The sequence below is a fragment of the Tachypleus tridentatus genome, chromosome 1, assembly GCF_004210375.1.
Source record: "Tachypleus tridentatus isolate NWPU-2018 chromosome 1, ASM421037v1, whole genome shotgun sequence".
In the NCBI taxonomy this organism is placed as follows: domain Eukaryota; kingdom Metazoa; phylum Arthropoda; class Merostomata; order Xiphosura; family Limulidae; genus Tachypleus; species Tachypleus tridentatus.
In genome coordinates this window covers 80,857,167-80,881,768 of record NC_134825.1, presented here as the reverse complement: position 1 = coordinate 80,881,768, position 24,602 = coordinate 80,857,167, and the positions used below count along the sequence as shown (strand labels likewise).

Genomic DNA, 24,602 nt, shown 5'->3' with positions numbered 1-24,602 from the left:
ATATTAGTATTATAATAGCGAAAATTATTGTTTTCTTTTGTAATAAACAAGTGGTGTCTAAATGTCCTACTTCATCATTTTTTAGGTGTCTAGTTGTTCTAAATTCGAAGAAAAAACATTTGTAGTTTACGTGATTTTTATCACATATTTTAAGTTTCTAATGCTTTTCAAGATTTCGACATATAAAACGTTACTTTTATTGAAAATCACATGCGTATTCGTTTTTGTTAATTTCGTGCAAAGCTGCTCGAGGGACGTTTGTGCTAGCTGTTTCTAATTTTGAAGCAAGTAAGTAGCAAGAAGGCAGCTAGCCAATACTACGAACAACCAACTCTTCTGATACTCTTTACCAATTAATAGTGGGATTGAATATCACATTATAACGTCCCACGACTGGAATTGGAAACATATTCGAAGACAAGGTTCGATCCCCCAATCCAGAAGTTGTGAATCGAGTATCCTTGCTACTTGGTCTTCTTTCATTATCAAGTTGTTTGTTACTCTAATTACTTTTTGTAAACGATCTAAGGTCTGTACTATGTAAAAACTGCACTGACAAACACAACATAACCATAGATTTTACTGTTTATTTTGCTAAGAGCAAAGCCGCAAGATGTACTATTTGTGCTCTAGCTGCTCATCGCGTGTATCGAAACCCAGCTTGTAGTGCTGTAGATCCACAGACATTCCATCTCCCACTGGGATGCACTGGTAAGTGAAGCTATGCTTGTATGATGCTATATGTATTTTACTTTATGAGAATTATAAAATACTCAGAAAGAGACCTTCTGCAAGTAAAACGATCTAGTTCAGCAAATATTGCAACTAAACTTTAAATTAGTAACATTATTAAAATACTTCAATCTTATTTCTGATCTCTGTTCCGAGCTTGTCAGAACTTATTCATCGTTTGTTCAAATAACATCTACGTATACAATAGTATACCATACAAACATAAATTTTAGATAAACGAATGTACCAAGTGTAAATATTAGAAAAAATCGATTTTATTATTTTTATAATTACCTGTAGCACAAAAATTAATTATACTTGTCGTTATACATTTCACATTAATGTCTTATACGAGCATAATTAAATAGTTAATTATGATTAAGCGTTCGCACAATAAAAATTGATATTGTAATATAAAACGTTTTACGCATGCCCTTTAAGTCTGTTGTTACTTACAAGTTATGGCGGGAAACAATATTATCGTTGTTTAGTGTGTATAAGTGTAATGCAGTTAAGATTGTAGCTTTAATTAAGCCTAATTTGACTTAATTCTGCTTATGTGTAAATCCTGGTAAGTTCTGATGTTGTAGAATCACAGTAAAATTATTAAATTTAAATTATCTAAAGCTAAGGAGTAATGTCAGATAATCAGTTTTGCTGTACAAAAATTGAGAATCAAGACATTCAAAAGAGAGGGGCCCAAATTTAATATTAATACTATTACTATCAGTATTATGCAGCCACAATATTATTGTTAATAATTATTGCTCTCAGGTAATTGTTTTTTAAAGTGATTATCAACTGGTGAAGCTTACCTTTTTTCATGACACTGGACTTTCAACATCAAAATCACTTTTCCAAACCTAGAACTTCCTACTGTTATTTAGAATATTTTAAAGTAGAAGAGATATCTTGTGTACATGTGGGTTACAGAGTGAAGTCTTGGATTCGTATTTGTGATTTTATCAAATGAAGGAATTAGTGTGAGCTTCGAATATGCGAGGACGAACTATATGTTATTCTTGGGTATATGTTAATATTAAAATAATTAACTTGTACAATAATTTTCATGATGATTTGGTGTTTGCTCATAGTTCAGATTGTTAAAGGTTGTTGTTGAATAGTATTGCATGTTTTTGAAAAGCTGCATTTATTTAGGTTAATTTTTAGATTTAGGATTGATGAGAGTGAGCCAGATAGCCTGCTTCTATGTTGTTTTCTTGTATGACTTGCATTAATCATCAGTGTATTTCAATAATATCATTATTCATGCTTAACTACATGTAGACCTGTTAGTACCATAGTTACATCAGATTGTAGAAATTATTATTTGGTTGAGATTTTGAAGGTAGGATAATTTATATTGGAAGCATTTTAAAACAGCCTGTAATGAATCATTTAGTTATTTTTAGAAAAAAAAACAAACCGGTATGGCAGGAGACTGTGAAACACATGCCCAAGAAGATATTTTACCTAGTGATGAAGATGAAACAGAGCTGACAACCCCTATAGAAGTCCTTCAGAAGTTAGAAGAAGTAATAATGTGATGTCCTTCCTTAATCTTAAATATCTAATGAGTTCTTTAAGCCATAAGGAACTTATAAAATCTTTACTAGAATGCTTAATAATGTGTATTAGATGCTTAATAAAGTTTTAGTGTGCATATTTTGATTGCTTTTATAACCTATGTGTCTTTCAATTTCTATAAAGAATATTTAAAATTTATTAAAGTGTGTTTGCTATATGATGAAACCTTTCAGTAATGTATAAGATTCTAAACTGAGAACAAGCAGAGTGATGTGAGAATTCTGACTTGTTGAGGTTATTCCTCTTCAAGCAGTAAAAACATTAGAAACTAATTTAATTTCATTCAAAAGTATATATACCTACCTATTAAATGAAAGTTAAAAAATTGAAATTAATATCCACATCCCATGACATAAAATTTAGGGTTAACAAAGGACTTACTGATCCATATAGGCTGTCCTATCTACTAAGCTAAACTTCAAGATAATTAATCACTCAAAGCCAGCCCTTGTCATTCAAATATCTATTAAGCCTTCCCTTATGCTCCCTTAAATTTATTGCATCTGCCACCTATTTTAAAGGCCAGCTACCCTGCTAGAAAAATAAAAGGTCAACTAAAGATGACTCATACACTGCAAGAATTTGTATCTTTATCCCTAGTTCAACCATTTTAACATTAAGTACAAAAAACATTATGCATTAACACTACCAATTCTTTTAACAATTTTAAATGCTACAATCAGCTCTCTATTAACTGAATTTTATTTCAAGATAATAAACTACTTGTGGATGATTTCCAACTATTCCCTGTCCTTCTTAAGGTAAGTAGTTTAAAACTAGGCACAATACTCCAAATGAACCTAACCAGGGACCTATAAAATGAAATTATAATACCTTTATACTCTTACTCAGTATTTTTGTAGATTCATCCACAATCACATTTATCCTACCACTAGAAAAAAGGCTGCTTGGATGGCTTTAGAGGCTTTTCATCCAAGACACCATGATCCTTTTCTTCCATAACCTGTTAAAATGACTCCTATCAAAATTATACTTATATTTCAAACTGTATTATCCTACATGCATTACCTTGCATTTATTATACTTAAAAGTATCTATAGTTTCTTTGCTCAATTCACCAAATTATCCAAACTCTTGACTCCACTCCACTTATAACAACCCACTGATTTCTTTCATTCAGCCATATTTTTTTTTTTTTTATCAAAGGAGCCAACTTCCATCTTAACATCTGTAGAGATAATTTTTGTGGCATCTTGTTAAATGCTTCAACAAAATCAATGTACACCAAATCCACATTCTTATCCTCATATAAATATTCACTATCCTTTTCAAAGTCTTAAAAAAATAATAAGGCAATATTTCCCCTTACTAAATTCATGTTGACTGTGAAATAAAATTTTTGACTTGTTGCCTTGCATATTTTATTGTGTAGCACTCAACAGCTTTTGCTTAACCACTATTCTAAGTACATCTTCTGTACTGGTATTAAAGATAATAATCAAGTTTTCACTTTCAGTCATCTATTATTATTGAGAATATTTCTTCAACATGACATGTTCATATTTTGGCATTTTCATGCGTCAGTAAACATGCTTAGTTTTGCCTGACCATAGCATATAACTGCAAAAAAATATTTGCAATTCCTGATAAAAATATTCTTTCAGGCCTGGTTAAATGAAAAATTTGCTCCTGAGCTTCTGCCTTATAAAGGTGAATTAGTTGATTGTATGTTAGACCAGCTTCAGCACATGGACCAAAACCTACATCATGTGAAACCTGGAGATTTTAGGATCATCATTCACAAAATGGAGGTACAGGATTACTTTTGCTGATTTTATGATTGAATTTGTTTGGAAACCCATGTCCTAATGACATTTGTGTAAAACAATTTAAGTCAATTAGGGGAGATGTAACTTGCTAACTGTTATTCAAAAAATATTCATATAATGAAGGAGTTTGGCACAAAACTGACTTGGAATATTAAGTCTTTTTGTACTTTTTTTTTCCCTGGTGTTGTGTATTTGCAGTAGTAAATGATTTCAAGCTAATGACTTCAATATAGAGCTCTTTAGTAGTGTAGAATGGACATTGCATACCTTTAATTTGCTCCAGTCTGAGTATTATAGGGTGTCTGGAAATCATGTTAAAATGTATTAACATTTATTTCTTAGTTTTTCTGAAATACATGTAAACAGTTTGTCAATGTAATTTCTGGAATACTCTTATTTCATTCCTTCTGATAGGAGTCATAGTGGAGCAGATATGTGAAAATATTGTATCATATGCTCTCTTCTGACAGAAAACATGAAAACTGGTTTAGGAAAGTTTTAAGATATGCTGATTTTAAAAGTGAAGGAAACAATTTTTTAGGATGTCCTCATTAAAATTGAGAATCATAATTCAAGTAAGGTTTGAAAAATTATGTGGATATGTGTGCTGAGAAAGCAGTAAATCAAAAACATTTTGCTTATTCTACTAGGAGGTATGTAAGTAGTATGTATTGACAGCAATACTTTTGTTTTCTCTTTTAAGTGCCTGTTATCTAGCTAGTGTTAGTTGTAATTAAACAGGCATCCTCTTTATGTAATAGCACCTTGATATCTAGTTATAGTTATTAGGTCATGTCTAGTAACATGTGACAGTTAAATAAGGAAGTTATTTTGCAGTTGGCATTTTTTGATTGAAAAATGAATATTAACTTGCTGTAACTTTTTCTTTATGAGAAGAATGTTTCCTTAAGTAACACCAGTGACACTTATAACTTGTAATAAGGAACCAAAATATAAAGTTTAAGCTATTGTTTAGTCCAGACAAGGTAAATATGAACACCAAGTATCATTGTTGCTGGTTATGTAAACAATGGCTACTAGGCAATATCTTCACATTTGTGAGCTGTCTAGAAATAGAACACATGCATGTCTTTGCATGTAGTTGTTCAGTTGTATGTAATACCAGCTTGTCATGTTATGTGGAGTTCACTTGACATGTATCTGAATCAACACTGTACAAACAGAACTTATGCACATCTTTGCATGTGGCTGCTAATTGTGTGGTTCTAGCTATCATGTCATGTAGGATTTCATTTGGTATGTATCAGAAACTGAACAAATTAGTTTGAGTCATGGCAGAACCACTAATAATGTCAAGATCAGTCCTACTGGTCTTTGGTAAAAATGTAGCATAAATATTGTCAGAAAGTGCTGCTTTCTAGTTGCCTTCCCTCAAGTGGGCAGTCTAAATTTAGGAATGGTGACAGATAGCATCAGTAACTTTTTCATAACTAAAAAACAAAGAAACAAATATAATGCCCCCACTGCTGAAAGGGTGAGCTTGTTTTGTGGCAATGGGAAGTGAACCTGCAAAATCTCAAAACTGCCACAATCAGTGGGTCATGTGGGCATTTATCCAAGCAAAGGCATCCACAGTTGTTGGGCCTTGTACTTCTGTAGACTGATCTAGAATTTTGTAAATAGGTTGTGAAACTAAAAGGACTCAATGTACTTTCAACTCGTGGAGAGAAGCAGTCCAGTACCCAGAGAACAACTTTTATTTAAAAAGGATGAGATGTGAAGGGATACACCCATGGTTTCATTAAAAAGATTTTGTCTGACAACTTACTTCCTTACATATTTGAAACTGATACACTTTAAAACCTTTATATACCAAATGTCATGCTTTCTGCAAATTTTAACATTTTTTTTCATGTATCTGCCTCACTATAGAAACTTCTTAAATTATTTTGCAACAAATGTAATGGGACTTAATTTGAGATGGATAAATTTAAATTCATTAAAATGTAATACAAGTATGAAGCAACCTGTGATAAAATATCATTCATTTCGTTAAAGTTTTGATGTACCTCTAATATCTTATTATTTTTAACAGTTAAAACAATAAGTTACTTTATAACAGACTTAATCTGAATTTAATGGTTAATAGATCAATGCTACAGCATGGAACTTGTCAAAAAGCTAGGGGAGGATGGTGTACAATTTTCTTCTTACCCACCATTGTACTTTTTCATAATATAATTTGTTACAAAAATAAGAAAGTGTGTTTTAGGGCGATATTCCTAGCTGTTTGTACTCTTGCTACCTTCTCTTCTTCTCTATCAACCCTAAAGCTCTGTAATTAGCAGCATTTTGACCATGTAATCTGATCTGTCTAGTATGTTGGCAATGGGAAGTGAACCTAAAATTTACATCTACCTGATGCAAGGTAAAGTAATTACAGCAATGTTTACCACTTGGTTGATGCAAGTAACTGTTAAGTCAATTTCTGTTTAGCACAAAATTCAGATTCTTCTTACACTAGTTGTGTTAGAAGTCATGGAAAAAAGCTATTTCAAACATATTTTTTATGCTTTAGGTGGGAATAATGGAGAGAGAGAGTGAAAGGAAATAATAAAATGGAAAGAAATATCTAAAAGTTTTAAAGATACATAATGGTTAATAGACTTAAAAATGATCTGACAACAAAAGTCTTTATGACCATTGCCCCTGTAGAAAAACATCATGTCTTGCTTTTAGCCTTGATTTACTTGTATAATGATACATATATGAAAAATATTTTTGATTTTATATAGTAACCAAAATAGTAATTGACAGTTTTTGTTTGTTTTTTCATTGTATTCACTTATCTCTTTCAGTTTCATTTTGATATGATTTAGAAAAATTAGATACATTTATTATTATTTTTTGCTTGTACAAAATTCTCAAAACAAGAAAGTTTTAAGGAGTTTTACCTCAACTCCCAAATAACAGTGCTTCTGGACCCTTCTAGGCTTCTCAGATTCCAATCATTTTTTGCAATATTAAGTGGTTTATAAGGTTTGTAGAAATAACTTTGATATAGGGTTAAGGAAAATTGTTAATGCGTATAATGTAAGCCAATACAAGTATGGTTGACACTTAATTGAGATAATAACTTGCAATATAAGGCAATACAACCACTTGGTTGAGTAAGGCAACAATAACATAATGTAAATCAATACAGCTATGTTTGGCATTTGGCTGAGACTAGAGACAGATTAGAGGGAAGGGGTAGGAGGGTCGTTGGCCCAGGCCTCAAATTTAAACGCTTGTTTTTTGTTGTTTGTTTTGCATTTGTTGAGTTTTGCAACTTGTTTTCATGTGCTTTCCAGTCAGAAAAAAAATGTTTTTGTGTGCCATCATTTTTTATTTTTATCATAGCCAGAGGCCTCAAAACATAGAAGTTGTCTGGGCCTCTCTGAACCTCTTGAGAGGGCAAGGTAAAGTAATAGCAGCAGTGATTGCCATTTAGTTGAGGCAACAGTAAGATGTAAAGCAGTAACATCTATAACTATCATGTGGTTAATGCAAGCAATGGTAAGATGTAATGAAAAGAAATACAGCTATAATATCCACTTGGTTGATGCGACAGTAAGATGTAAGGTAAAGCAATACAACTATTGCTACCACAGGCAACAATGAAATGTTATGTAAAACAATACAGCCAAGAATGTTGCTTGGTTGAGATAAATAATTATACCAAACCTTATATTTAGGGTCTATACACACACCTAAATATTTTATGAGGAAGTGTAGAGGTAAAGATAAATCATAAAATAGTGTGATGATAAACAGTTTTCATTGGGTTTTAAAGCAAAAACAGTATTTATTTTAAAGGAGTGATTTGAATACCAAGAGCATGTTAAGTACTATAATCCAACAAGCCTAACATTCATGATAAAACTACATTAAATGCCTCTGATGTAATGGAGAAATCAAGAGGAATAATCTTCTTATCACAGATGTTGAGTTTATTTTGTTGTTTTCTTTAGATTCTTATTTTGAATATTTTAATAAAGATTTGTAGTGTTTTATGAGTAATTTTTCATTTCAGCTTGATCGAATTCGATTTGTTTTGAATAGTTACCTAAGAATTCGTCTAGAAAAAGTAAGTTTCCTGAGATTACTTTTTAGTATGCTTGATATTCTACAAGTAAATTTGATCAAAACTTAAAAAACATGCCCAAAATCCTCTGTTTTTTTAATTGACATGATCTAATTTGTCAAATAGGATCGTGGGTGTCAAAAAAGCTATATTAGTAGTTCTATTATCTTTATGAATCTTACAATATTGGTATTCAGTTAATAAGCAGTGTATTTGGATATTATTTGGATTTTGATATTGTTGATTTTCCAAGTAAGAAAGAGTTAAGAGTATGATGCACTCTTACTATATTTATATATGTTTATTTTATGTGTAACTTTAGTGATTTCATGAGTTCATATTAGAAGTTTTACAGAAGGTATGGGGTTATATTATATAGTTGAGTTCTTTTGGCATTATAAGTATTTTAAAATTGTGAACAGTATAAGAATAAATTTTTTTTAATTTTGGTTTTATTTTTTCAGATTGAAAGATTTGGTGCTTATTTTCTCAGCTTAGAATCTCAAGAAGAAGCTGAAAACATTGAATTAATGTCTCCAGAAGAAAAATTATTTGCTCAACAGTATGTTTAAATTTTTCTTTTTTAAGTAATTTAAGTATTATATACACACACACATTAATGTGACTATATCCCTACTATTGTGTGGGTTGTACTTCTGCAGATGCTTTTATTAACAGGGTATATTTTACCATTCTAATTCTGTGGTTTGTACACATTTGTATACAGTATCAATCATAAGTGCGAGTCCAACAACAAAAAAAAAACAGTATCATTTTACTGTAAGAACTTGATGAATGGGAGCCACTGTTGGCAAAACATTAATGCTGGCTCTCTGTACTTTATGAACATATTTTTTCTAATTACAAAAAATAATTATTCCCTTCATAAATATTATTGTACATAGGCACATAAACTTCCAAGCAACACTAGTTGTGGATTCAGATTTCCCGATTCATTGATAGTTGCTCTGATGATGAAATGTTTTTCACACATATTTTACATTGCTGATTCTTTTTTCAGCTCATTTATTTGTAGTGAATCACCAGTAAAATAAACATCATCCAAGGACTTTGCAAACTCCAAGATGGCTAAAATTGAGGAAAATAAGAAATATAGAGATGCCAACCATTATGACTTGAGTGTAATCATTACGATTTTGATGTATATACGTTATGACTATATGCTCAAACAGACAAATATTACGACTTGTTGGAACTCCCACATTATTATATATTATATAGGCCTATACTATAAAGTGATAAATTGTTCTCCCAGGGCTTGAAAGGGCTGAAAAGAAAATTCCTAGTGAGATACAAATAAATTTTGATATTAAATAAAAGACATAGTCCAAATGGCTACTTGCGATAATCATGTTGTGCTTGTAATAATAAAAAATATTTATGTCTCAGACGTCCACTAATAGTTTGAGCAAGGTGCTTCTCCATACTGGGTACATGGTGGAATCCATAGTTACATCATCAGTGCTTGTCAGCCAATCAGCGCTCAAGTAGATGGGTATCTCATTTTTTGAGTGGCATAGAAACATCAATGTGATCGTTCACAAGATGGAAAAAAAGAGGCCTCTTTCACCAGAGTGTCATGTTTCTGGCAAATCTAAAAGGACTAAAACTGTGAATCAAAAATTTAGGAAAGAGTATAGTGCAAAATATCTGGTCATTGTATCAAAAGTCAGTGACAGTCATGCGTTTTGTACAGTTTGCCACATTGATTTTTCTGTGGCACATGGTGTGATAAACGATTGTTTCAGACATACAAAATCTGCATCTCACCAACAAAAGGCTGAGGCGAAGACAAAAACAATGCAGATAACAACATTTATGAGTAAGAATTCAGAATATGAAACCATAAATGGTTTATGGTAATAAATATGGCACTAATAAATAATAATAGTTATAATAATAATATAATAATAAACAGCTTAGAGACATTGTCAGGCCTAGTAGCTGCAAGTGATAAAGTGCTCTATCTACAATTATTACGCTCAGTCATTTAAAATAGTTGGCATCTCTGGAAATATATTAAGAAATGCATGTTATGTATTACAAAAGTTTTGAAAATGTTTGCAGGAAAACTGTCTATATACAAGTAGCAGCCTCTAATCCTAATTTTTTTATATGTGAACATGATCAAGCATTTAAACATTGCAAATAATCACAAAAATTGAATAAATGAGTAATGTGCTGTAGATTGAAAAACCATGGATTGAGCCTTTTGCAAATTATAAATTGTGGGGAATTAATAATTAAATGGGATATTTTTCTGCTTCAGAAGTTAGAGATACTGTCAGAGGTGATGTTATAAAAATGAGGGAGCAGTATCACAACATTCTGGTTCATCAGGACTTAGTGAATGATGTCTAATTGGCCTGGGTTTTGAACTTTGAAGGATAGTTCTCAGTTGAATAAGAGGTATCTAGTTGAAGAAGAAAGTTCTGGGATAGTACAGTTATGAAGTGGTCGACATAAAGCTCCACTGCTAAATCTAATTTGAAAGTTTTGGCATTACTTGAAAAAAGAACATGAATGGAAGTAAAACTAATCTGTGGCAGATTTCTAAGCTTATTCAGTAGAAATGAAAGCAAATATTTATTGGGAATACCAAAAAAAATTATCATTCATGCCAGCTCAGTTATCTAATTTCAACAGAGTACCTGATAAAAATGATTATTCAATTTGTTACGTTTCAAAATAAATTTTTCCTACCTAGTGGTATATGATATATTTACAAAAACAACACTTTTGCATCCTTTATGAAAACCTTTGAGTACTGTTACTTTGGAACTCAGATGCTTCACTGGGATTGATTGTGTATATAATCAAAAACACCTTAGATGGGGAAGAAAAAAAAAAGGTGTGGTTAAAAAAGGGTTGAGCATGTGACATAAAGAAATGAGATCAAAATTGTTGGCCATACTGATAGCTACATCTATTGCATTGATAGGAAGTTTATAGCAACCATTCGTTCATTAGCTAGCTACGTTGCATATTTTGTATCACCTACTATCGTGCCCCAAGTTGAATGTGCTTTTGATTAGATATCATGACTTTTGTTTTTTATCAGTACACACCAACAAGCAAAAGCAAGTAAGAAAGTGACACTTCATAGAAACAGGTATTAGGTTTCAGATCACAACCCTATTATTTGGTTTGTTTGTTATGTTTTCGAATTTCGCGCAAAGCTACTCAAGGGCTATCTGTACGAGCTGTCCCTAATTTAGTAGTGTAAGACTAGAGGGATGGCAGCTAGTCATCACCACCCACCACCAACTCTTGGACTACCCTTTTACCAACGAATAGTGGGATTGACCGTCACATTATAATGCTCCCATGGCTGAAAGGGCAAGCATGTTTGGTGCGACTGGGATTTGAACCCTCAACCCTTGGATTACGAGTCGAACGCCTTAACACGCTTGGCCATGCTGGGCTCCTATTATTTGGAACAAGCCTTTACTTTAAAGAACCAACTACATTCTTTAAAGTACTTGGTAGATTTTCCTCTGTAAAACAGTGTTAATAATTTCTTTTATATTAATACCATAGAAGTTAGATTATCACCTGCATGCACTTGATACAGATGTGTCAAACATTATTATTTATGCTAATCATTTAAGCAGAAGCTAGTATTGTGTGAAGCTAATTGGTTTTTTAATTGGAAAATTTTCATAAAATTTAATCAGTTTGTGATTAAAAGTTTGCAGTGAAATAATAACTATCCACTTGTATGATTCTTTTGTAAATTTGAGATACAAACTGCTAATTGAACTTGCTTGGCCTAAATAGCACTAAATGTATCAACATGTGCTTTCACTCTATAAATTTGCTGCTGTAAATCAGCAACCTTTAATTTGACTGGCAAGAAACTAAAAGTGGTTTACCTTTACTCTTAAATGAAAGTGTAGTAAAACTTTCAAACTGATAGCTCATGTGACATTTTGCATAGGGTTGCACAAAAATTTTGGTCAAAATTTGATTGGTATTTGTTGAATAAATTTGCATGCCATATATTTAGACCAAATTGGACATCTAATAGTAAGTTAATATCTGTTTGTGTACCAAACTAGAAAAAAAAATCCATAATAGTTAAATATGTTTTTCTATCAAATAAAGTTTCTGTACACTTGATACAAAGAAAATATTCAATCAAAATTGGAGATTTTATATCTTGTGCATTTCTTAATGGATTGCTTTGAAGTTTTGTATGTTAAGAAAAATTTCAGTTTAGTACATATACTGAGTAAATAAGATAGCTTGGATTACCAGTCTGAGCTCACACAAAATGGAAAAAATTGCTAAACTATAACACCTGTTAACACAAGTTCAGTCAATTTGACTCACTGTGTGACATCTTTGTACTTGTTTAAAGTCTTTATAGATTTAACACTTGTAACTTTCAAAATTTTGCAGCCTTTCAGTTAACATTAAACATTTTTCACATACTAAAAATTATATTTTTTAGTGAAGTATTTTTAATAAACTACAATAAAGTTATGTCCATGAATATATTGTGTATTTGTTTTGAACAGTCCATGTGCAAAGCAATCTTCATGTTAAGATTAAGTATACTTTTCATTTTCTCAAAAATCACAAATTTACTTTGTGTAATTCTTAAAATCTTCTAAATACACTTCAGATAGCTTTTCAGTAAAACATTATATTTTATTTTTTATTTTCTTTATCTTCATCTTTAGTCAATTTGACCATCCTTATAACCACCAAAGCAAATAATCAAAATAAATCTAAATTAGCCTTTTTACTTTTGATAATGATGTTAGATTAAAACCGGAAACTACACTTGTTTATTCTGACTAGCTTTAATCAAGAGCTATCAAACAAAATTAAAGGCTTTAAAATTATGGTTTGTCTGAGCAATGATGATTTTATAGTGAATAACTTACAATTAATTTCATACGTTTTGGAGAGGTGGTGGATGAAATAGAGAAGATGCCTAGAGAAAATGTGCCACACCAGGGAAAATTCAGGATTTTTTTAAATATTGCCTTGTAGAGATAGGAACTTAAAACTTGTACTATTAAAATATGGATTATTAGCTAAGATTTTATGCTATACTAATTAGTATAACACAAATAAAAACTTGTTGAATAAAATTTTTAATGTAAGACACTAAAACTTTTATGGATTGTGAAGAATATCTGGGTTGAAAGAATTAATAACAGCGTGTTCTACATGTTGTTTTGTCTGCATGACACACTACCATGTTTCCCGGTATATCCATACTTTCTGACCAAAACAGTTTACTTACATAGATTAAAAATTAAACCTACTAATTGATATACATATGAATATATAACTAATTTAATATATCATTCTAACTAGAAGTATGCAAAGCCATAACACAAAACTTGTAATAGTTAGAATATACTGATACATCAGTTGTGTATCAAACTATGTTTACATATATTTAAAATGTAATTAATATTTGGTATAATGTTTCAATTTTTTTAAAAATAAGATTGCATTATACAAGCATAATATCTAATTTAAGTTATCATTCTCACAATGTTTTACAAAGCAACATAGGTGTCAAAAAGCAGAACCTTGGTTTTAATATAGTTGCTAGAACACTTAACGTTCACTTTTGAAATATTTTGATATTTTTATTGCTAATTTTAACTAATTTTGTCACTGTGTTTCCAAGGCTTGAGGCACTTTGTAATCATTATAGTTTCTCTAAATAAATGTTGAGATTCTGTATTTGTTATTGATACCTTAGTTTGTAATTTTTGTAGAAATTTGTTTGTTTGTTTCTGCTTTGTGCCAGTAATTATAATTGTTCGGTACTAAATTTTCCATTATATTGGAATACCTTTCTTTCCTTATACTGGGTATTAGACTATGTCAAGTAGAGTCTAAGATTACACAAAATACATATTATGTAAGTGTATAATTCTATATATAAATTGTATTTTACATGTAATAATGTAGATCATTAATAATAAAAATGCAGGATAACCTAAAGGAACATTTCACTGTATTAGGCAAACCAAGTCTTTTGGAACTTGATGTATATATCATATAAGGTATTCAATTATGGAAAGTTTACTTTTATTCATTAATTTTCTGAAAATCAACTCGGTGTGATTTTAGGTATGTTGGAAACATTGAAGGTTATCTTCACGACACCATTCTCCAGCACATGCCACCTAACATGGAACATTTTCAGTTAGCTACTGTAGGTAAGAGTTGCTTTCTGTGTCAGTTTCTGGTAGCAGAAATTTAGTTTGAAGGTTAGGTATTGAAAGGTATATTTACAGAACTTGAAAATGTTATGTGTGTACCCAGTAAGTTTTTGTAGATAGTTTATTTCTCTTTTTAAAAAAAGTAAGAGAATAGATTATGGCAAAAATATTAAACTTTCCCACTGTAGAACAAACATTTACAGACACAATGGAATTACACAGCTCTTTAATGTATTATTCATGGTGTTTTAATCAGACTTCCTGATATTATGTAAAACATTATTTGGCTTTAAAGTGGTTTTGTGAAACTTGTTTGTGGCTTGTTTGAAAATACTTTGCTTTTAGGTCGAAATTGGCATAAACACTATTGAAATTTGAATACATTGTCAAAAATCTGTTCTACTTGAAATAATGTTTTATGACTAGTAACTCCAGTTTTATACAATTAAATAAAAGCAGTAGTATACAACATTTAAATTAATTTTAGTTTGTATGTGGTAATCATACTAATTTAAAAAAAACCTTATGGATGAACGAACAATAACAGAGATGGCTAGTACTCTTGGGTACCTCAGAGATAGAGCTTGTGGGTTCATGTTCCAGTCTCTTTTCACTTATTGTATTTTTTGTGTAAAAGTACCTTTTCATTAATTCATAACTGTATTTGTAAAGAAAATAATTTAGTTTGACTTGGGAAAAAAAAAAAATTTACTTGCTAGCTGTGGGATTTTGGTAAAGGAATGAAACTTGATATTCAATTTTTTTCAGTTGTGAAACTACTCAAGTGCTACACTGGGAATAAGATAAAATGGTCACCTGTATTGCAGTAACACAGAAATTTAGATGAAGTTTATATGATAACAGCTACCGTAACACTGGAGAACTGTTACTTGAGTTATGACCATTTCCTACTTTGACCTGTGACCTAAAAACTTCATTCAATAAGACATTTATGTGGCCAATGACAATTAATTAATTAATAATGTGAAACAGTGTGGAAGGATATTAAAATGTGATTGTTGAAAGGGGGTAACAGAAAGTACTTCTGCTTCCATTACTTTGGGTGCTACCTCTTTGTACAAAGTCACACTGACCATTACCCAGTGTATACCATGCTTTAAATATATACATATTGAGTTATTTACATTTATACAAAATACTGTTGTAATATGTTATTTTAAAAATAAATAGTGTGTAAGTTAGGATTTTGTACTGTTTATCATCGCATCCTCCCATTTTGTAAGTTCATAACCCTGACAAAGGACAGGTACCTCAACTTATCTAAATAATACATGCAGATTAACAATTTATACAAGTATTGAGTACAACTTTTTGATTTAATACTTAATGTTATTGTATGGAATTGGTCAATACATGTTCATATAAAGCAAGTAAGTAGTAAATTCCCATTTGTATAAACTATTGTTTTGTCTCTTTAGAAGAATTTTTAACTTATGTTATTAAAAATAAACACTAGCATCATACAAGAAGTTCCAAGGAAGGCAGTTTTGTGTGTGTGGTTAAATAATGAATATTGGTATACCAGCTGTAATTTGACCTTCCATACAATCTACACACACACACACACACACACACACACACACACACACACACTGCTTCTGAGTATAAAGTGTCATTAATGGTTGGTAAGTAGTTGCTACAGATAACAGTATGCAGTGTAACTTGTGAAACATCACTTCAAATGTGAAGATATAAAGAAAAACCATAGTTAAATATTACAAAGAAACATTTATTTGACTAATGATTACAGCAGAGATAATGATAATTTTATTATACAAAATTTCTATTTTGCTAAAAAAAATAAATAGTTTGAAGGTTATAGATTCCATTTTGTATGTATAAAACTTTCAGTAGTCCAACATTGTACCTGTTCTTAGGTTCAAAGCCAAATTTAGACAGTTATGTCTTCTTCAAAGTGTTAAAAGATACACCAAACCTAGTGGTAGAAGAAGGAGCATCTGAAACAAGGTAATAGTTAATAGAATGTGTGATTTGTTAAGAATTGCATAATTAATGCTGAAAATATCTTTTAAGTCTTAAGTTTTTTAATTTATAGTGTCAGAAATATATTTAAACACTCAAGATATTCAGAGAAATTGGAGGTTTGAGATGTGTCAGATGAATTAATGAGTAATCCATTCTTTCAGTACTTCATATTTCATCGATAATAGTGAGATATTGTATGATTAATTTTGATGAAAAACTACTTAGAAGAAACTTTAGTTGTGCTTCTAAATGAATTAGAAAGTTCATTCAAGTTACTGCTCATGGTTTTTTTAATTTCCGTTACCAAGTAATTGTGAATTTAACTTTGGGGTCATATGTGCAATATCAGTTGAGTGTCAAATCTAGCTATTCAATTGAAATAACCCAAGATTTGATAATGGATGGTAGTAATGTTGACTAGCTGCTTTCTTTCCAGTCTGTCAGTTCAGAACTAGAAATGGCTGGTGCACATAGTCCTTACATGGTATTCAAAACATATACACAAACTGTTTAATACTTCTAATGTTTGTTTAATGGGAAAATTTTAATTATAATTAATTTAAAATCAAACAGTCAAGTTTGATTGTTTGTCTCTTAGAGTTTAATATTTTCTTTTTAAAACAAAGGAAACCAATGTGTGCAAGGTTATTTTTAGTAGTGACTTATATTTACCTATTGATATCAAACTTCAGCTTTAGCATCTAATGACACTGATTTAGTATCTTTCTGGTTAATGTTTATGTTTTAATATTTATTTAAAAAATTCAAAATTAAGAAGAAATGTTTCATTTATTTTTGTAGTAATTACTTATACATGAAGGGAAAAAAGAATTCTTACAAATGAATTATTTTCAACTTTATGGTGCTTTAACAGCATTTAACTTTGTTTTTAATTTCAACTTGGTTTTATTTTAATTTTGTCAGTCATTTTTAAACCAGAATTTCTGTGTAACTGTTTGAAAACAAGATGGTAGTTTGGCAGTTGAAGTAATTGATCAAATCTCCAAACAGAGAAAGTGACATCATAGACCTTGAAGCTGGCTCCCAGCATATTATAAGATACAGACCTATTTATAGGTTGCTCCAGAATGGAACTATCAAACTCATCTGATATCTTAAAATGACAGCCAGTAGATTTCAAAGGAGAGGTTGAATATTGAGATGGTTTGTTCTTTTGATGGTTATACCCATCTGAGAGCAACCATGTTTGAAATATTGTAGTTTGTCCTTACAAGTCGTTCTTATACAAAGTAACCTGGTTTTGATCAAACCTTCAATAGGCAATCTGTAATTCTTCCATTGTGAATGTTTTCCAGGGTTATATACGTATAAACAATCGTTTCTTGAGATGAAATTGCACATTTATTAAAAGCAAATTGTTTTCAGATTTTGAAGGTTAAATCGTCTAAAAGGTCAAACAAAATTTGTATTTTATTTTTCCATGTAATTTTCAATAAAAATGTGAAATTAACTAAAATGTTTGTAATTTTTATATTGTTAGGTGTATATGTGGTTCTTTTCAGTTATCCAGGATGTTCCAAAGTCGAAACTGGCAAATATCCAAAAACCAAGATTTCTTATTTTTGTTTCATCATCGTCTTTCTTTAACACGCCTATCACCTACCTAATTCTAGCAGTAACTATAATTTTATCATCATTTGATGGAGCAAAACAGTCTTCATAATACTCTAATACCTCTTATTATTATTCTGTACAAATTGTATAAAGCTTTAGAATATACACTATAATCTAGTAACCCATGTATGCTGTCTTATTAAAAAAAAAAAAAAAAAAAAAACATGTATAAAGATTAAATTTTTTGCTATTAAAAACTCTGTAGAGCTTGATACTGAACTTGAAAAAGGAATCAAACAAAATATGGATGAAAGTGGATACATCACTTGATTGGCTAACAATCGCATAGAAAATTAATCTTGTCTCAACTTTACCTGAAGAATAAAATCTTTACATTACTGGCTCCTCACTGGTAAAAGAAATAGAACCAGAACTATCAGTTGTACAATGATACTCTACTGTCAAACAATCATAAAAGTAGTATAATAAAGTTAACTAAAGGAAATGTATAATGATAAAAGCTAAGATTCCATTCAAATACCAAACTTTAAATAGATATGGTGGGGAAGCTAATAATGTAGGGATTTTATTCCTATGTAATCAAGTGATATATCCATCCCTGTCTCGCTGTGTACCTCTTTCTTAAGTTCAGTAGCCAGTCCTGCTTAGCTTTGTTGTTTAGTAATAATTTTGTAACACAATATCTGTAAAGAAAGAAGAAGAAAAAACAATAACCATCAGTAATTGTAAGAACAGCTTGCAGATTTCCTGTTAAGATTGAACATATCTTGGAAGACAGGTATCTGAAGCATCAGTTTCAAAACTTACTTGCAAGTGTAAAGTAACAAAGTACTCTACATGCTGCCAGTGTAGGAAATGTGGATGTGATCATGATGGGATACTAGTTGCAGATGGAAGAGACCAGAAAGGAATTTTCATATGCTAATAAAATTGCCAAACAGTTGAAGAGAAGTAGATCTTATTACAGACTGGATGTTTTCATAGAATTTTTGAAGACTTGGAAAACCATGGCCAGAGGATGAGAGTGGCTAATTCTTGGGAGGTAGAAAATAAGCCATTACAACTACTATCCACGAAAACAAAAATTACAAAATATTTTTCTGACCAAGTCATACAGATTCCTATATATCACTCCAGATTTTTTTTATCTTGTGTGAACCTAATTGCTTCTGTAGTTTCTCCTGGTTTGTTATTATTGAGGGTAATATCAACCACAGACAAGGCTGTGGGTTGTTTAAAGACCAGCCTACTTGGTTTTTAATACCCTATTCCATGTACCACTCTAACAAACTCCTCTTTTGCGTGCTTTAGATGGTATTCAACCACAATACTTGTAGCTGCAGATTGATGAACAAAACTTCAGGATTTAAGAGAGGACTTTTTTGAGACTCAACCACTCTTCACATGAGCTGTCTTTACTTTGTGCTCATCACTCCATGTATTTTGTACATCTCTTGTCACTTGAAAAATGCAGTTTCCAATATTTTATAGACTTGGTGTAGTCACTAGAAAATAATAAAGACCAGTTTCACACACACTCAAAGAGCACAAACTTCTGCAACAACAGTATCGTTCAAGCCCCCAAAATTTCTCGTTAACTGCATGTAGTATTTTCAAATACAAGGATTTTTCTTAAAGTGTATGAAGAAGATCTATGAAACGTGAGATCTGACGAGCACTGTTTTACATTGATTTATGTTCCCTCGAACTCTTAAGTTCGTCAATTAGAAAGAAGCTGCATAAAAATGCACAATATTCATTCAGACAAATACAATCTAGAAACAAAACAATGGCGAGTATTTGTAGTGAGCGCATGGAACTGTAAAGGAATAGAAAACAAGATTTTCTATTCTCTATTGGTCTCTTTCACTAGTTGAGTGTGAACTTTTTATCTCCCATCTTCATAAGGTACGAAAAAATTAAAATTATAAAAAGATGCTCTTAATGTTCAAGTAGGTAAACTAAAAAAAATGCTGAAATCTAATTAACAATCAAAAATATGAAAACAAATCCGATCAATCCAAATGTGAATAACTCTTAATCTTACAGAATTTTCATAACAAGGGAGAATTTGGCTTTAAATTCCCACCTACAATTACAACGAACAATATCAAGCCGCTCACGATATACACCTTGACCACGTGTGTGTCTAAACCACTATGGATTAAACACAGAAGAGGGAAGACCCGGCCTATTATTGCGATTATCCGACAAAAGAAAAAAAAAGTGCTGTCAATTTTAAGAAACAGCAAGTAACGTTAGCTGTCTTTCCTGCAAGAAAACACGTTTGGAGTGTATTCAATTGGAGGGAATATGGTCGTGTGCAGCTAAAGTAAGGAGAATTTACCTATGCAACGTTTCGACTAATTGAAATGGGAGAAAAAAATAGAAACTTCGAAAAATTTACGTTTTAACTAAGCGGTTAGCAAACATGACACCATTCTGTATTCTACACCATTGGCAGTGACGAGTGAAGACTGAGATATCTAATAATAATAGCATTAATACTTTACTAATCGTACATAGATATTATATTTATGAAAATGTTATACAATTTTAGACATTAAATGCTACTAGACGAAATTATATGGGTGAACGTAAAAAGCACATCTTAGGCTGTGTAAGACATAACATTTGAAATGTTTTCTGCTTTTTAAAATTGTTTAGAATTAAACACTAAACTACACAATGCACTATATGTGCTGTACCTATCATAGGTGTCGAAACCCGGTTTCTTAGCGGTGTGAGTCTGCAGACATGGCACTGATGGGCTTTTAAATTTTGATCTCAACATTTGCAGGTTAAAAAAACCAAAGGGATTTTCAAATCTGAATGCTGTGTATAAAAATAGCAGTAAACCTGTCAGTAATCCTGAAATGAGTCCTGATATAATTATAATTTATTCAAACCATTTTTATTGTGGGTATATGTGGAACATTTTATTTGTTTTACTACAAGTAAAACCCATTTGGTTCACTTTTATAATTAAATATGGATTTTAAAAATTTAATGAAATTTATAAAGTATGCATAAAATAGCCGGTTAAATTGTAAATGCCACAATCAGCTCCAGCTCGAAGTGTGACATATCTAAGCAGAAAATCCAGTCTTACCTTGCATTAAAATAAATAAAGATTCAATAAACTTTGTTTCTTCAAAAAGACAAAAAATAAAACATTTTATATGAGACCACAAATTAATAAGAAATTAAAAAATACATCAAACTTTTATTTAAATTTTGAAAATAAAGGGATATTGATGGACTCATTGACTGCGGTATTTGCATTTATATGTTTTAATAATTTGTTATATAAGCATTCAACTCGAGAGCATGTGTAGATATTTTAAAACTTTTTAATCTATAACAATACTCGATGGTTGTTTTAATATCAAATGTTCTTTTTTATTTCTTTTAAAGTGTTGAACAAGCATTCAGTCAGATTGGTTGCCAATGGAAAAGAAAACATTCTTATTAGCTTTGGTTAATTGGGAAACAGCAATGTACTAGTAGGAACGCGGAAGGAGAGAATATGTTAGTATTTAGTACAAGTCAGAGGCGTATGTCCTGGGAGGATGGAGGGTACACATCCCCCCTTCATTTCAGGTGGGGGATATGGTGCATACAATCATTCTCCCCTACAGTTTGGTCTGTTGAATTGCTTTATTGCATCACAGGCCTACAAATTGTGTGTTTGTTCTTGTGATTCTCGTATTCTTACCAATCGAATTACATAATTTAGGCCTAGATGTAGGCTTTTTCAATAGCCGAAATGTACATCTTTAATATAGGCGTGCTTCTAAGTTTTTCGATCTAAGCGATAGTTCGTAAGTATCAGTCAGTAGGTCTAAGTATACATGCAAGTATCGTGGCAATAAGATTATTCTGTGACTGCATGTTTACAGCTTTCAAGTTCACGTAATCAGAGATTACCAATTTGCAAATTGAATGGTCCACATAAGTGGTTGCAAAAATCATCCCTCCATCGGGTGTAAAAAATCTACGCCCCTGGTACAAGTAACTACATTTATGTTCGTCTTGAGAAGTTCAACAATGCTTTGAAATTTTATTCTGAAAGAGCAACTTTTTTTTTTTTCACAATGTTTCAAGCTTTGCTCTAAATTCTGAGCATTAATATGGCTTACTATCTCGACACGCTTGAAGAATGGGTCATCAAATTGTAAATTCTATTATATATATCGCACATGATTTCTTTGTAGAATATTCTGAATGATGAATGGTTACTGGCGATGTATCCACGGTTAACATTTACATCATTTGTTTTAAGGTCTGTCAGTATGAACACTGCTAAAATACTTAAATATACTTTGTTCAAAGCAAATACTCTTTTCTCACCATTAGTGATAAATGTCACTACCCGATACTAACATTCATGAAGTTGGCAATAAACGCTTTGATTAGTTTCTTTAATTTTGCGCATTGTCTGTGGAAGATTGGAATGTCAATTAGAAAGAAAAATTTTAAATTGATGTCCCCCAGTGACACAGAACTATGTTTACAGACTTACAACATTAGAAACCGGGTTTCGATACCCGTGGTGGACAGAGCACAGAAAAGTCCATTGTGTAGCTTTGTTCTTAATTGAAAACAGCATTTAAATGTATTGAGAATGCCCAATGAAAGAACAAGCCTACTGGAAGTGTAAGATGTTCAAAGACAAGTCACTTGAAAGATAATTGCAAAGAAACTTACTAGTCAAGCAACTTATATATACCGCTTCACCAACAACCGTCTGAGCTGACCATGAGCCAGAATCTTTGAATTTTGCAGTGGTTTTTTTTTCTTTAGCACAAAATTACACAATGAACTATATATACATTCTTTTCACCGTAGAGAATTAAATTCCAGGTTTTAATATTGTAAATCTGCAAACTTACCGTTTACTCACCGGGGAAGACTTTTGTAATTCCTATGAAACCATTTAACGTCTAGAACTAAACAGAAATGACTATACACACCTGTTAAACGGTCTTCAAAACTCTGGGAGCTTTTTTGCTGTCTTTTGAAGCAGCTCGATACATCATATAGTAAGTGTATTTGACGAAACAAATTCGTGGACATTTTTATTTGACCATAGAAGAAATTGAAAGACTTACTCCCATCATAACATTTATTGCTAGTTAAAGAATAATATATATGGTTGGATTTTCTTTATTTGTAAAGAAATTTCTCTCTTAGAAGACTTCGAAACTAGAATCAGCATAAATCGTAAAACAGTTATTTACAACGGCCTTGGTAACTGAAAGAAAGTATTTGGTCTGTAACGGTAATCGGAGAAAATAAACAACTTTACTCCTAATTGTTGGTGAATTTCATTCGTTTCAAAGAAACATTTAATCACATTTGTATTATTATTTTACGTACCCCCTTAATTTTCAACCCAAATCATGATGTGCCCTATTTATAATTTTCTTGAATATGATTTACATTTGTTTAATTGTATTTTAAATACTTCAGGTGAATGTGAAGAACCTCTATATTAATATTCTATATTATCCGTTCTTGAAATAATAACTACCACCAATTACGATTTTGATTTCGGTGTAATTAATCTATTTTAGTTAATTTTTTGGTAATTTCTTTTATAGTAATTTATTGATTGAAAACTTTTATATTGCTTTTGTTAAAAATATCTTTTATTTTATTTGTTATTTATATTGGATAATGCCATATTTATTTTTTATTTCAATTCAATTTGTAAATTAGAATATTTTATTTTTATTGTTATTAGTTTAGATAAACTTCGAAAAGATAAAGCTGTGAATAACTGTACATATACAGAAATAAAACTGAAAATAAATACAGGTGGAGTTATCTTTTCATACTATTTCCAAATTGTTTGGGCCTGGCATGGCCTAGCGCGTTAAGGCGTGCGGTTCGTAATCTGAGGGTTGTGGGTTCGAATCCCGGTCACACCAAACATGCTTGCCCTTTCAGCCGTGGAGGCGTTATAATGTGACGGTCAATCTCACTATTCGTTGATAAAAGAGTAGCCCCACAGTTGGCGGTGGGTGGTGATGACTAACTGCCTTCCATCTAGTCTTACACTGCTAAATTAGGGATGGCTAGCACAGATAGCCCTCGAGTAGCTTTGTGCGAAATTCAAAACAAACCAAACAAACAAACCATCGAAAACATTATTTCGTGAACAATTGCTTTTTGGGCCTGGCATGGCCTAGCGCGTTAAGGCGTGCGCTTCGTAATCTGAGGGTCGCGGGTTCGCGCCCGAGTCGCGCCAAACATGCTCGCCCTCCCAGCCGTGGGGGCGTTATAATGTGACGGTCAATCCCACTATTCGTTGGTAAAAGAGTAGCCCAACAGTTGGCGGTGGGTGGTGATGACTAGCTGCCTTCCCTCTAGTCTTACACTGCTAAATTAGGAACGGCTAGCGCAGATAGCCCTCGAGTAGCTTTGTGCGAAATTCCAAAAAAACCAAAAACCAAAACCAAATTGTTTATATATGTTATAGTTGTGATATTTTATTAACAATATAATCCGGTAGATGGCATAACCGATTACAATTAGTTTTATTGTTGTTTTATTTTCCCCTAAATGATATTACACTGT

The 24,602-nt window shown here is 31.5% G+C and overlaps 1 protein-coding gene across 4 annotated transcripts; it reads left to right on the top strand.

Moving 5' to 3' along the window:
* Positions 1 to 1,142: 1,142 nt before the first annotated feature.
* On the top strand, positions 1,143 to 18,092 carry Sld5 (DNA replication complex GINS protein Sld5). 4 transcript variants are annotated; one of them, XM_076506961.1, is made up of 8 exons: positions 1,143 to 1,303; positions 2,135 to 2,267; positions 3,945 to 4,091; positions 8,146 to 8,199; positions 8,661 to 8,758; positions 14,323 to 14,411; positions 16,313 to 16,403; positions 17,945 to 18,092. In XM_076506961.1, the coding sequence occupies exons 2-8, from the start codon at positions 2,163 to 2,165 to the stop codon at positions 18,027 to 18,029; spliced, it is 669 nt and encodes a 222-aa protein (XP_076363076.1). In that variant the 5' UTR covers positions 1,143 to 1,303; positions 2,135 to 2,162; the 3' UTR covers positions 18,030 to 18,092. The 4 variants fall into 4 exon arrangements, with proteins under 4 accessions (XP_076363076.1, XP_076363083.1, XP_076363066.1 ...); XM_076506968.1 differs by lacking the exon at positions 17,945 to 18,092 and adding an exon at positions 17,361 to 17,388 and having other exon boundaries at positions 1,144 to 1,303; XM_076506951.1 differs by lacking the exon at positions 17,945 to 18,092 and adding an exon at positions 17,433 to 17,898 and having other exon boundaries at positions 1,147 to 1,303; positions 2,145 to 2,267.
* Positions 18,093 to 24,602: the final 6,510 nt, after the last annotated feature.

Excerpts from the sequence above, each read along its gene's own strand:
- Sld5 (XM_076506951.1), top strand. The coding sequence starts at position 2,163 with ATGGCAGGAGACTGTGAAACACATGCCCAAGAAGATATTTTACCTAGT. Across the intron at positions 4,092-8,145 it reads TCATCATTCACAAAATGGAG|CTTGATCGAATTCGATTTGT; the intron begins GTACAGGATTAC and ends TTTTCATTTCAG. Across the intron at positions 16,404-17,432 it reads GAAGGAGCATCTGAAACAAG|AGAAAGTGACATCATAGACC; the intron begins GTAATAGTTAAT and ends ATCTCCAAACAG.